Source organism: Pteropus alecto, unplaced genomic scaffold (genome assembly GCF_000325575.1).
Source record: "Pteropus alecto unplaced genomic scaffold, ASM32557v1 scaffold259, whole genome shotgun sequence".
In the NCBI taxonomy this organism is placed as follows: Eukaryota; Metazoa; Chordata; class Mammalia; order Chiroptera; family Pteropodidae; genus Pteropus; species Pteropus alecto.
Window position 1 is genome coordinate 716,531 of NW_006442492.1, and position 14,127 is coordinate 730,657.

The window sequence follows — 14,127 nt, forward strand, 5'->3', positions numbered from 1 at the left end:
TCCAACCATAAAAAGTAGATAGTACTTTTTATCCTTGGGTAGTACAGAGAAGCAAGGTTAGTGAGGGATGGATGAGGAAAGGAGAATTTTGCTTGGAAATATTAAATTTGATGTGCTTTGGATCACTAGTAAGTAGGCAGCTGAGTATATCTACTGTTCAGGAAAGATACTGGGTTGGATATGTGATTTGGTTTTAATGATTGAGCAACTATAATAACTGTTTAACTTTCAAACCAAACCATGCTTAACAATAATAAAGATTACAAATATACTGAGTAAGAGCTATACAGACCACAAACCTCCCTAAGACAGAGATTGTAAATTACTAGATAACCATATCTTAGCACTTAGTTCATTTGTGCCAGATTTTATTCCTACACTTCCCTTCCGTAAAAGAATATCTGAAAACCTCTTGTTCATTTATATAGAAATTTTATAGGGAAAGCTTTATAATCTGACTATACACAATTGCTATTTGCTTATACATGCATAAAAAGTCACAGGAAGATGGCAGAAACTAAAAGCCACTGCTGATGCAAGCCCAGGAGGAAAATGAACAGATGGGGACTTGGATGGGAGACTTCTCACCATATATCTTAACATCCTTTCTTTTAAATTACGTGAATCTACCTTTAAAAAATCTAAATTACAAAATAAAGACAAAACTCAATTTAAGAAAAATGGAGGTGATAGTTGGCATGTGAGCAAAGTCAATAAACTTGAACTCAATCACTGATTTCCAATCCTAACATACTCACCTGTGAACTTCACAGAGTTCACGCTCAAAAACACCCACCAAGATGAGCGAGCTGCTTAGGAAGTCTGAAGCTCCAGAGCAGGTCTCATCTTGGCTGTCATTCAGCCAACTTTGTGCAAGTGACTCTGTCTCTGAGCCCCAGTACAAAATTGGGTCAGTGTACGCCTACGTGCATAGCCCTTCCCAGAGTATTAAGATTCTGCATTAAAAGTGTTTGACTTGGTACCTAACAGAGGGTAGGGGATCAATATATTTGGACATTTCTGATACACCAGAAAATATTATTGGGTTACCTCAGTTAATCTCTTAACTTCACTTATTAAATAAAGTGTTTCTAATTTCTTCCCCATCCACACTTCCTAATTCTCTCTCCCAGTTGCCCAAACTAAATACTTGTTCTTGACTCCTCTCTCTCACCCCCACTGCCATCTCCCCTCTGCATTCTCCATCAAACTACCATCATCCCCAGTCTGTCAGTTATCCTGAAGAGAAATGACGGTGGCTTACCCAAAGTGGCAGTAGTGTCAACTGGGAGAATTAGTAAAATTGGGATGTCTTTAGGAGGCAGAGCTGACAGGATTCCCTAATGGACTGCATTTGAGGGGATGAGGGAAACATTTGAGGAGGACTTCTGGTTGTTAATGTCAGCAACCAGAAACATAAGCACTTTGGTAGGTGAATGGAAAAGGAACAAGTTGGGGGAAAACACAGAAAAGGCAGTGATTAAAAAACTGGTTTGGTGGTGCTGGGTATTGGCAATCAGAGCTCAGGTTTAATGATTATCACCAACAGTATTTTCATGGGGGAAGTTAAATTTGTGATTAAGTGGATTACTTTGTGTTTTCTATATACTCTCAAACTTCTTGGAAGAAACTTACCTCATTCTTCACTTACTACATCATTTGTTAAGTGAATGGTATTCAGGAACCAATGTATCTGAGTATATGGCAAGTACATTTCTGTATTGCTATTAAATCATAAGTTGGCCAGTTGCTTTCCTCATACACTGCTAAACATTCCTATAATTCGACTAAATTGTGTTATTTTCAGTGGGAAACCCAACCATAATTATAACAGTCTTAAGGGAAAATAAGTTTCATTTTTATGACATGAATTTTCCAGGACCACACCGCAAGGATTCCTAGAAGTCTCTAACCTGGTTTAAACTGTTAAAAACAACATACCCTATCGATGGCACTGCCCTTCTTCTGAGCATAGGAACCCCAGAGCAAGAAGACAAGGCCATGTGAATTCTGATTTAGCCAGGACACAACCGCATCGGTAAATTGCTCCCAACCTCTCTCTTTATGAGAATTGGCCTGATGAGCCCGGACTGTGAGGACAGCGTTGAGTAGGAGAACACCTGTGAACACACACCAAGGAAACAGGTTAAAGGCAGGATGAAATGAGTCAGCCCAACACCCAACGACAAGGAATAATCACATGAAACCATTCTCCTGACGGAATCCAGAACAACTGTCTGAAATTTGGTCATAGACAAAGTGTTACAGCAGACTGCTGGGTACCTCTGGGCATTCAAACTTTCACCTCCGCACTTTCAACATCTTCCGAGTTGGCAACAGTAAACATTATATATCCCTCATCAGAAAGAATTATTTTAAAAAAATATCCTAAGTGCTATTAAATAACCCCAGAAAATAACAAAAGGAGGCCAAAGTGTTTCATCCAAACAAAACTCTAACTGCAAGAAACCAAAGAGTAAATATTCTTTCCTTGTCCCAGTAATAATGTTAAAAAAGAAAAAAGTCCTGAGATAGGTATTAAACACATACAACACAACCTACAATGAAATGACAAAAGTGAGGCCACCTTCTGATTTGTCAAAGTTAAATGGATAAACGTAAAATATGAATAACGAGGAACACACTTTTCTCTTTCAAATTATGGTTGAAACATGAAAGACTGGCTACAGGATAGAATGAAGATATTTTTTCTCACTTACATAAGTTTAGCCATTTTATTAGCCCTCTTGTCCTTCATGACTATCTTTTACAAACAGAAACAAGTGGACAGAAAAGAGGACTGTTGAAATCTGTCCGAGACATACTGAGCAGTGGTTGGTTTACCTTGCTTGGCCCATCCAGATAAATCTCCATGACCAGGATGAACAAAACCATCTATGTCTGTAGACAGCTCTTTATAAATGTTTTCCAAACTGAAAGCAAGCAGGAAGAAAAAAAAAAACAGAATCTTAAGACAATTCCCAAAATTCAGTAACCTCCAATATACATGTGAATTATAATGCGTAAAGCAGTCCCTGGAGGGAACAATGCAACAAATTGCAGTGATTCATGAGGAAACACCACCTTTCCTTCTGACAGGTAACACTTTATTTTCGTCTGTGCTTGGATTTAAGGAACAGCATTTTGGAAGATGTAAGTAAATCAGTCTTGGAGTTATAACGCCCCTCTCCAATTGATGGTTATTTTTGTCCCACAGGAGACTTGTAGCAATGACTGAAGACATTTTTCATTGCCATTTTGTTTGAACTCTGGTTCTGGGGAGAGGGGCAGTGCTGCTAAACATCCTACAGTGTACAAGACCAATCTTCTCCATCGCAAAGACCCAGCCCCCAAATACCAACTAGATTGAGAAACCCTGCTCCAAAGGCTAGCAAAAGTCCGCCAAATAGGCATACCTGCAATTTGCAAAGTACACACCCGAGAGTAATTGCGATTATATACGTGAGCCATCTATAAAGCAATCGTACCTGGGTGGAGGTGGGACAGGTCTTTGAACACTAAAGCAGAGCCCATGAGCTTGATTGGGTCCATGATATGGATCCTGTCCCAAGATGACAACTTTCACCTGTGAACACCAGGTGGCAAGAAATTAAACACTGTAGTATAGAGTTTAAACAAACACCTGGCTGACTGATGACCTATGCAAAGGGACACTACGAGGGGGCAGCTACCCTCCTGGCGCAATTAAGAACCCCCAGAATAAAGTAGGCGACCTAGCACCTTTACTTTCCATTACCAAATCATCCTTCACTCAATCCCCCTGCCACACTGCCCTCTCCCTTCTGGCGCAGGTATTTGAAACAAGTTGGGGGTCAACTCTGTTTTCATCCCCTTCATTTTTCAAATAATGAAAGTAAATACACCCTTGAAACAAGTACTACCATCCAGAAACATATAAAGTAGTTAGTCATCTCCTAGCCATTCCTATCCCATACTGATTCAACCATTTTTAATTATCTATAGAACTGGGGTTATTGTACTCATTACCCTACATTTTTGTGCTTCTCACATCACACATTTTGGGCATCCTTCAATTCAACAAAGAGCTCAATCACTGAAGGGCAGTCAGCTTGTTACCTAATTTTTTTCCAGTACAAAACAGAACCCAATCAACATCTGAGTACATATATCCTTATATATGGTTGCTTTTACTTCTTTGGAAGTTACAATAGTGGAGTTGCAGGTCAAAAGATAAGTGTATTTGAAATTTTCATAGACATATGCCAAATTGCTTTTCAATGAGTTGAGGCAATTAAAAATTCTCACCAGCAGCAATATGAAGGTGCTTCTTCCCTTATTCCTCTAAGGAACAAACCCACAAGTAAATGAGGTCAGGTCAAAGAGCCATGGGAGTAGGTGGCAAGATGCAATGAAAAGTAATTAAGTCACTGTCAAGGGTGGTATTAAAATACAGCTAGTCCTTTTGATCTGGAGACCATCCACCTCTTCATTCTCATGGTATTCTTTCTTAGAATCTTCTTCCATAACCTGGACATATACCTTTATCTTTCAAAATTCAGCTTTAAAAGTTTTCATTATCAGGAAGCTTTTGTGGACCTCTCTGTTACTACTGTTGGTGCTCACACTGTTCCCAGCATATTCATCAAGAAGCAACTTGTCTTAGCAGGGAAGCCTTGCAGTTCTGGGCTTGGTTAAGGGATGACCTTGAAGGAGACAAATAACCTCCCAGACCCTCCATATGCTCATCTGCAAAGAAGCCCACGAGCCATCTGATTTTCACAAGTTTCATGCTGTTTTCTTATTCGTCCCTATTAATATCAATCATTGGTATTCCAAACAGGGAATACTATTCAAATAAGGCACAAAATAGTACTCAATTTTGAAGTTAAAAACTTCGAAAACAAGGAGCTATATTCAAAGTCCTTGCTCTAAACTGAAAATTGTTAAGTTTGCTAAGTACTGGGTGTAGCAGCCTTATCGAGATGGCTTATTCACCTATTTCACTTCCATTTAACAGGTATTTATTAATAGCAGGATACCTGCTTCAGCTTACAAATGGGAGGGAAAAGAACAAAATGTAAAACCTCCAGTGTAAGCAGATACTAACCAATTGGAGGGGTTTAGAGGAAAACCAGATTACAACACAAAGGTGGTGGGGAACAGGGTTCATTCAATGAGGTGCCATAGATGAATCTAATTGGTTTTCAATAGACAAGTGAGGAGAGGGCTGCCACACTGTCCCACTCTGAAAAGAATGGGAGGTGGAAGTAAGGCTGACAAGTAGACTATGGCCACACTCATGTTCAGCTTTCAGCATTCAGACAGTGGGAAGCCAGAGACAAGCTTCTGGACAGGAGACTGACAACAAGAGCCACTAGGCAGCAGCCATTGTATGCAATGAACCAAAGCAAAGGGATTTATTAACAGGATAGCAAAATTGTTTAGGTCAGAAGTTCAGAGCTTGAAAGTGTCAACTATAAAAGACAGTGTGACTGAGCTGCAAGCTGCTTCAGGGGCGTTTTTAGGATTCAATATAGTAGAAGACATCAAGACCAAAATCAAGAACTATCAGACTACCCCGTTTGACAGCTCCTACCCCACCCAGAACCATACCAGGAACTGTTGGCAGAAATACCTGGACTTTCATTGCTATGAGAAGGCAAAGAATGGTAAAGGAGGTGGTGTCTCCATGTGCAAATGGTACCAACATATGTACAAATCCTTCTGCCCATATCCTGGGTATCAGCCTGGGACAACTGTAGGACAGAAGGCATGTTTCCTAGGAAGATCTGAACTGGTTTCACCCGGCCTCTTCTCTGTCTTCCATCCTTCTCCAAGGGAGGTGAAGGGGGACCTGGGTATATCCCACTTGGGATCCTGAATCATGGCTTAACTAACCATTAATAGTTGTTGGGGGAAAAAATAAGTGTAGTCAGACAGAATATTGAGCTACACATCAAGCTGGGGTCGACTACGACCAGATGAAAAAGACTTAACTGCTTCATGTCTCAGTTTCTTCATAACCACCACAATAAAACCTAACACTGGCATGGGGTAGGTTTCAAGATTAAATAAAATAAAAAATGAGAACGTATAGACACATGATCTATGTACATAGTTTTCTTTTGTGCTGCATAAACAGCACATGGTAAAAGTTAAAAAAAAAAAAAAGTAAATATAGGCTAAAATATAGCCTACCAAGTCTCACAATTGCAGTATTTACTGAATTATGGACAGTGGTTTAACTCCTGTGTCCCTAATTAAGAAATACTATTTGATTCTCATGCCTGTTTTACTAAAATTCATCCACAACTTGTACTTACATCTCTAATGTCACACATTTGGGTCCATGTGAAGACTTGGTCTGGGGGTGGATAAACAGTGTAATGTCTTCTTTCTTCTGCAACAAATCCCATTAACTGATTGAAAGAGAAACTAGATTTAAAATCAGATTCTAACTGGAAAGCATAAGAATTCAATAAGAAAGGTAACTGAAGAATTATATAGCTCTATGCCTCTTTTATAACCAAATTCTTTTTAAAAACAACAACAATAGTACCTAAGCGCTCTCCACCAAAGTCGCTCAAGCTCTTCAATTCCCTCCCCCTTACTTTGGGCTGAGTCGAAGTCGATTGGCTTGGCAGCTCCGATTTCCTATTGCCAACCCCTCCCACATTTATTTTTAAAGGCCCTGCAAAGTTTGTGGTTTTACTATGCCACCTTTTCCTGGAAAGCAACTAAGGGGATTAAAAGAAGTCATGATATAATCTTACAGTCACTTAAAAACTTTAATATAAATGTGTGGACTCAAAACACCATGGCCTTATTTTAACCTCTTTAGCATTAAAAGGACGTTCAAGGAGGGAAAACAGACTACAAAAGCAACATCCTATAAACGTGGCCTTGGCTTGCAATACTAAGAAGACAAAAGGCCTGCAGCCTCCACGTTTACCTTTATAAAATACGGTTTTCCGAACTCTCCACTGAGGTGCTTCTTCCAGCTCTCACCGAAACCCACTGGCACATTGCGCGCGGCGAGTCTGAGCAGGGCCGCGGCCTTGTTCCTCTGGATGCGGACCAACTGCTCCGGGCTCAGCGGCGACAAGGGCGGCACGCCAGGCTCCTCCTGCCCGGCCCGGGCCTTCTTGGCGGGGCTGGCCTGCAAGTGGTCCCCGCAGAGGCGGGTCACGAGCCGCAACGAGCCTCTCCCAGGCGCCCACAGCTTCCGCCCCCAACCCAAAAGCTCATTACAGAGGACGCCCATTTGTGGGTTTCAGCCCAGCCCGAAAGGTCGGTGCAAAACCGGACTCTGGAAACCCAGGCCTTAGCCTAGTCCCTCACTAGGAGGCCGAAGGCCCAAATTTCTCGTTTGGTACTAAACCCGCGCAGGCAGAGGGGCGTTTTGCTGCGAGGCTCAGCATCCGGAAGCCCCGCCCCGTGGGACCCGCCACTCGCCTCCCCACATGGCCTTTTCGCGGCAAAAAACCTCCCCCCCGAGGTCCCGCCCCTCCTCTCTCTGACTGGATGGCAGGCCGAAGAGGGCGGACCTCTCGCCTCTGATAGGTGCCACTGGGCCAGAGGCTTGTCCCTATTGGCTGGCCCCTCAGCATGGCCGCCGATGGGGCACGGCGGCGGCTGTTTTGAACATGTAGAGACCAGTTTGAACGCGGCGCCCCAGCTCACCGAGGCAGCGGCGCGTTTCTGAAACCCCTCGGTCGCGCGGGGCCCGCCGCTTTCCCCCCTCTCCCTTCCCTTGGCCCCCGGCTTCACCAGAGGACCCCGGCGCGCCTCACCACCGAATCCCCGCTCTCCTCAGCTACTGCCGCCACGCCGGTTCCCCGGTCCGCCGACTCAGGGCTGCAGGCACGTCGCTTCCTGGCGGGGCTTGGGGAGAAGAAGGAGTAGAGAGTCTTCTGGCCGATCATCCCGAAGCCGAGGGGAGAGCGAACGCGCGCCGCTGGGGGACCCGCGAGGCTCGCTCAGACTGGCGGTCCGCAATTGGCGCCAAGCCACCCGCGCATGCTCCGACCGGGGGGCAGGGGGTGGAGGCTGGGCGGGGGGCTGGGCGAGGGGCGGTGGAGAGCCTAGTGCGCATGTGCAGGAGGGGCTGCTGCGGGCAGAGTTACCTTTTCATTCATCATATTAAGGCATCATACTTCTGCCTTGGGGCAAGTCCCTCCATCTCTCCCCAGTAAAAAGAAGATAAAAGTACCTATCCAGTAGAGTTGTTGTGGGAATGAAATTAGCATTGAAATAGTATTTATTTAGCTCTCAGATACATTACCTCATCCAATTTTCACAACCTATTTTACTGATGACAAAGTAAGGCAAGAGTAGTCCAACACAGCCTAACCTGCAAGGTTTGGGGGAGACTAATTGAAGTCGTGAAGGTTAAACTTCAAACTAGTTCTCCTAAAGGTACCACTGCACACCTCAACCCCAATACACCCCAGATTATTCTCCTTCTCTCCCCACATCCAAACCATCAACAGGTCCTCTTGGTCTGTCTCCAAAACAAAATCTGAATTCGGCTGCTGTTCTCCCTCTCCTGGCTACAACCACAGCTGGTCTCCTCTTTCCTACTCAATAGTCTGTTTGAAATGTAAATTACATTGTGATAATCTGCAGGTTAAAATCCTATCGTTTCCAAATATGCTTAGAGTAAAATCTCAGTTTCTTATTCTGCTGGTAAGGCTGCTTCCTTCTCTTGATGGAAGCCCCTACTACTGTGGCATGACTGAATCTGGGTCTTAGCATTCCCTGGACATGACCAGCTTGTCCCTTGTGTGGCCTTTACGTTCTTGCACACGCTGCCCCCCTGCCTGGAAGCTTCAGGTCTCAGCTCTGTACCCTTACTCTGAAAGTCTTTCTCCTCCTGTCCCACTTTCTAGCTGGTCACTCTATAGCTTCAGTAATATCTAAAATTCTCATTTATTCTTTCCTTATTTATTTCTCTCTCTGTCTCTGAAATGTAACCTGGATGAGGGCAGGGACTTTTTATCCTTGTGTTACTATTGTGTCCCAGTGCCAAGGATAAGGAGCTTGGTGGATAAGGAGAGAAGCTCATTTAAAATAATTTGCCCTTACATCTACTTTGAAAAAACAGTTCAGGAGTTTTGTATAAAGTGAAATAAACTCTTGCCAGGCGCCCTTGGAATGAAAATCTATATTCACACAAAAGCTTCTACATAAATGGATATAGTGTGTTTCTTTGTAATTGCCCCAAAGGAAACAACCCAAATGTCCCTCGGTGGGTAAGTAGGTAAACTGCGGGGCACTGGCACAATGGATACTGCTCAGCAATAAAAGGAACAACTGATGCAAATAGAGATACATCTTAAAGGCATTATGCTAAGTGAAAGAGGCCAGACACAAAAAGCTATATATTGTATGATTTCACTTGTAAGACATTCTAGAAAAGGCAAAACTATAGGGACAGAAAATATCAGTGGTTGGGGGCTTGGGGGAATTTTGTCAGGTGATAGAACTGTCCTGGATCTAGACTGTGGTGGTGGTCACACAACTCTGAACATTTATCAAAATTTGCAGAACTGTATGCTAAGAAGATTCAAAACAAAGCCCTCAATCTCACAGAGCTTTCATTGCATTGGGGAAAACAGAGAGTAAACAAAATTAGGAGCAGTGATAGAACCTGACATTTATTGGGAACATGGAAGCCCTTCTCAAACGTCCTCTTATTTAATCCTCATGATGTTCTCATGGCATAGGATTTATAGTCCCCAGTGTACAGATGAGGCAAATTCAAGCCGAGACTTTAACTGACCTGTAAGAGACGCACAGCTAGAGTAGAGGAGATGGAAATGGAAGCCACGAGTCGGACTGCTGAACTCGTGATCCTACCTGCGACAATATGCTAATGGCCCAACTCCTTGTTAGGAGGCCAGGTTAATCTCCAGAGAGAAGTGACACGGAACATGCAGCTCAAAAATCCTCAGCAGTTGAAGAGCAAATACTAGTTACACTCAAACACGGTAGCACTTGCATCGCGTCCAGAAGGCCAACAGGTGGCGCCCGGAGGCCGCCCGCGGCTTCATTTTGCAGATTTGCCTACGTTTCCCAGCCTGCAGCCGGAATGTACCCGGAAGTCGTGCTGCGGGCCGGGTGTGCGTCTTCTCTTTCCCGCCAGCCCTTTCTACAGTGTTTGCTGAATTCGGAGCCGCGCAGCTGCTGTGTGAAATTTTGAGAACCCTCGCCACCGCCCCCGCCCCCCCGACTCCACGCACGTGTTACAGTTTGTATTTTCTTTTAGAATCCGGCATGCGTATGATCACGTTTAACTGTTTTACGTTTAGCTTCATAAGCATGTTCATTTGAGGATCACTATACCTACCTATTTTAATACTGGCGTGGGAGGGCCGGTCATGTATGGGTGAAAAGGAGGTAGCCACATGGCTGGGTGACTTTGAGCAAACCCTTCCCCTTCCCCAGGTGTCAGTTTTCCCATTCCTAAAGTGAGGGTTTGTTTGGATTGTAGTTTACAAGTTTACCTGTGGCCTACGAATTCCCAGGGCAGATTTCTTTTAAAAAGGTTCGTGGGGGTGGAGTGCAGGCATTTGGGTTTTTGCAAGCTAGCCAGTTGATTCTAATGCATAGTGAGGTGTGGGAGACCAAGACCAGATAATCCCAACGGACCTTTTCAGCTTTAACGTCCTCTATTTCCATTCTAGGACATGGTATAAAACTTTTTTTGTGTGTGTGAGACGAAAGATACCAAAATGTCAATGGTGTAAAACTTAAGAGGAATGCTGCTGTGGGATCGCTTTGCCAAAGAGCAAATTTTTGCATCTCTTTGTCTTGCCACTGGCTCCTAGGTCTTTGCTTTGTGGAGACAACATGGACAGATTCCTGGTGAAGGGGGCTCTAGAGGGCCTTTTGGGAAAGAGAGAGCAAGAACAGACAGGAGAAGGTCCAGCAGAGTTGGGAGAATATGAAGAAAGCACCAGGAAAAGGCCCAGGACAGAAACCCCGAGGAATGGTGTTGACTTTGCAGATCTTAGCTGGCAACACATTCGAGCTGAAGGCCTGGACTGCAATTACACAGTCCTGTTTGGCAAAGCTGAAGCAGACAAGATTTTCCGAGAGTTGGAGCAAGAAGTGGAATATTTTACAGGTAAGTAGAGGACTGCCAGTGTGTGTTGAAGGCTTGTTTAATAAAACTAGTCTATGTTTAAAGAAATCGGAACTCAGGAGCCATTAATTACTGATGTGTTCGTTAATTTATTCAGTACATGTTCTCTGGGCTCCTGTTGGCCAAGACCCTGGTTATGTGCTTTGGATACAAACTTGGAAAAAAACGGGATTTCCTGCCCACCAGGAGCTGATAGATGACTAAATGGAATCCACCTGACTGCTGATTATAATCACCTGGCAAAATTGATAAAAAAAAGATGCTGAGTTCTACCTGAAATCAATTGTATCAGAATAGCTAGGTGCGCGGCCTGGACACCAGTATTAGAAAGATTCTGGGTGATTCCAAAATGCAGCAAGGGCTGAGAACTACTGGTCTAGTAGGAGAGACAGCAAATAACTAGGTAATTCTGCACCACGGTCTCAGCATCACCTGGAGGACTTTGTTGCTTGTGTGAACTTGGCTTCTTAGGACCTGTTCCCACAGTCCAGTGTCTGCATTTTTGGGTCATGCTGTTGCTGCTGGTCTGGGGACTGCACGTTGAGAACCGCTGCAAGGTGGCAGTGCACTTGGGAGTACAGAAGTCCACAGGAGACCCCCAACCTGCAGACTAAGCTGTCAGCCCCATCTTTCATGGAGTCTTAAACTCGTAGTCCCCCACAGTTGGCAAAATCACCCTGTATGTAACTTAACTTCATCTTGCTCGCATTTCAGCCTCTTTATCTTGCTCCCGCTATAGTTAAGACAATTAAGTTATGGTGTTTAAAAAAAAAAAAATTGGACTAGGACCGTGTTTCTCTAAGGACAGGAATCACTGTTCTTACATGCACGTATATGGGCAAGCCACAGTGACTTTTGAGGAGGGGTCTTCGGTCAGGGCATTCAATGTTATTCCTGTTTTACTCCCTTTCAGTCCTGAATACTCAAGGAGAGAGTATGCAGGGCACTCACTTGGCTGGTTTTCTGAGCTGCCATGTTTCACTGCACAGGTGCACTGGCCAAGGTGCAGGTGTTTGGAAAGTGGCACAGTGTACCAAGGAAGCAGGCGACGTATGGCGATGCTGGGCTGACCTATACATTTTCAGGCCTTACTCTGTCTCCAAAGCCCTGGATCCCAGTTCTAGAGCGAGTCCGAGATCGTGTTTCTTTGGTGACTGGGCAGACCTTCAACTTTGTGCTCATCAACAGGTGACATTCTACTTGTTTTTTACTTTTTATAGGCCATGGCACTGTATTTTATCCAAAAGGAAGAGTTTAAGATTCCACCGTATTTTACTCATTTGTACAATAAATTCTTTAGTGCAACAAGGATGTAATTAATAATGAAACAGTATGAGTAGTCCATCCTCATGGAGCTCATGCCATAGTGGGAAGTGAGGTGATTAACATGAACAGTTGAACAAGATCATTTTACATGTTGGTAAGTGTCTTGCTGACTTGACCAGGAGGAAGGGTTCTGCGTTTAGGGCAGTTTTTTAACAGCAGTACTACTAATGGGCTAGATAATTCTGTGGCAAAGGTGCATCGCAGGATGTCGAGCAGAATCCCTGGCCTTTATTCACTAGATGCCAGTAGCGCCCCCTCCCCCAGTCATAGCAACCCAAATGTCTCAGACATCGCCTAGTCCCCTGAGGGAAAATCATCATGGTTGACAACTCTGGGTTTAAGGGATTGTGGTTAAAGGAGGGCTCACGGAAGTGGTGATGTTTGAGCTGATAATTAAATGGAGAGAGCATGAGCCACACAGCCATCTGGAGGAAGAGCAGAGGATCTTGGAGTGTCTTCAGAGTGTAAAACCCATCAATATTGCCTGAAAGCAGTGAATGAGGGTATAGGTGGGCAGGGGCCAAACTGTACAAGGAGTATGGATTTTATTCTAGGTGTAGAAAGAAACCATTTTATGATAAAAGTTTACATATATGAACCAGGAGACCTAGAAGACAATGTTTTTGGCTTCTGTTGGTGTGTTGAGTTTTAAAGCATGTGATCAGAGGTCTGGATAACAAAGTGAAAAGGCTCCAGGCTTGGCTCACCTGATACAGGCAAGGCCCTGCAGCCCTTGCAGAAACCTGGCATGCTCGGAGCAGTGTTTCACACTAAAAATAATGCTGCAATGTTGGCATATTTCAGAAGAGGGTGTTCTGTGAAACATGCTTGCTTTCTCACTGCAGGTATAAAGATGGCTGTGACCACATCGGTGAGCACCGAGATGATGAAAGAGAACTGGCCCCTGGAAGCCCCATCGCCTCTGTCTCCTTTGGGGCCTGCCGAGACTTCTTTTTCCGACACAAGGATTCTCGAGGGAAAAACCCCTCCCGGAGGGTGAAGGTGATTAGGCTTCCATTGGCCCATGGAAGTTTGCTTATGATGAACCACCCGACCAACACTCACTGGTATCACAGTCTCCCCATCCGCAAGAAGGTTTTGGCTCCACGGGTCAATCTGACATTTCGTAAAATCCTGCCTACTAAAAAGTAAAAGTATTTTTCAGTTAGTACTTCTATTTTCTCCTTCCCTCGCTTCTAGAAGAGGGAGATGGAATTTCCTTTACCAACAGAGAAAGAAAAGGTTTAACCAAAGTGTAGGGCTTATTACATAACAGTACAGAATTCAGAAAGAGGATGTTTATATCAAACCAGTAAATTATGAAAGCAAACAAGTTGATTTTTTCATAACAAAATGATTTTTATTGCTATCATACACAGCAGATACAAAAGGTACCTTTAGCAAGTACATAAATCAGCAGTTGTTATGGCATAAACTACTAGTTTAACTTAGGTGTTTGCAAAAATGAAGCTATTCGGTAAATAACTTAAAACTAGAAATAAGATTATTTGGCTGCTGCTTAATGCCTAATTTACAAAATGAGGAAGTCAGCTTTAAATCGGGTAAGAAACTGCAGATATCATTCACATTTACAACCTTGGCTCAAACCCTGAACTCTGACCAACAATCTGCTTACGGGTTCAAAGGATTAAGCCCCTTTTGTGCTCAAC

The 14,127-nt window shown here is 43.8% G+C and overlaps 2 protein-coding genes and 1 pseudogene across 2 annotated transcripts in view; 2 read left to right on the forward strand and 1 right to left on the reverse strand.

The window, feature by feature from the left end:
• Positions 1–8,007, reverse strand: part of UNG (uracil DNA glycosylase) — a 10,674-nt gene extending 2,667 nt beyond the window's left edge. The window contains exons 1-6 of the mRNA XM_006922157.3: positions 7,776–8,007; positions 6,935–7,141; positions 6,306–6,401; positions 3,489–3,586; positions 2,845–2,933; positions 1,942–2,120 (exon numbers count right to left, since the gene is read on the reverse strand). Coding sequence (XP_006922219.1) covers positions 1,942–2,120; positions 2,845–2,933; positions 3,489–3,586; positions 6,306–6,401; positions 6,935–7,141; positions 7,776–7,907 — 801 coding nt within the window. The 5' untranslated portion in view covers positions 7,908–8,007. The remainder of the gene's footprint in view (positions 1–1,941; positions 2,121–2,844; positions 2,934–3,488; positions 3,587–6,305; positions 6,402–6,934; positions 7,142–7,775) is intronic.
• On the forward strand, positions 5,270–6,295 carry LOC102892214 (annotated as a pseudogene).
• Positions 8,008–10,088: 2,081 nt separating the features above from the next.
• Positions 10,089–13,785, forward strand: ALKBH2 (alkB homolog 2, alpha-ketoglutarate dependent dioxygenase). The gene is made up of 4 exons (XM_006922158.3): positions 10,089–10,234; positions 10,815–11,113; positions 12,121–12,319; positions 13,303–13,785. Exons 2-4 carry the CDS (start codon positions 10,837–10,839, stop codon positions 13,607–13,609), a joined length of 783 nt encoding a protein of 260 aa, XP_006922220.1. The 5' UTR covers positions 10,089–10,234; positions 10,815–10,836; the 3' UTR covers positions 13,610–13,785.
• The last annotated feature ends 342 nt before the right edge of the window (positions 13,786–14,127 follow it).

Coding starts and splice junctions, on each gene's coding strand:
- ALKBH2 (XM_006922158.3), top strand. CDS start 10,837: ATGGACAGATTCCTGGTGAAGGGGGCTCTAGAGGGCCTTTTGGGAAAG. Junction 11,114..12,120: donor AGAAGTGGAATATTTTACAG/GTAAGTAGAGGA, acceptor TTCACTGCACAG/GTGCACTGGCCAAGGTGCAG. Junction 12,320..13,302: donor AACTTTGTGCTCATCAACAG/GTGACATTCTAC, acceptor TTCTCACTGCAG/GTATAAAGATGGCTGTGACC.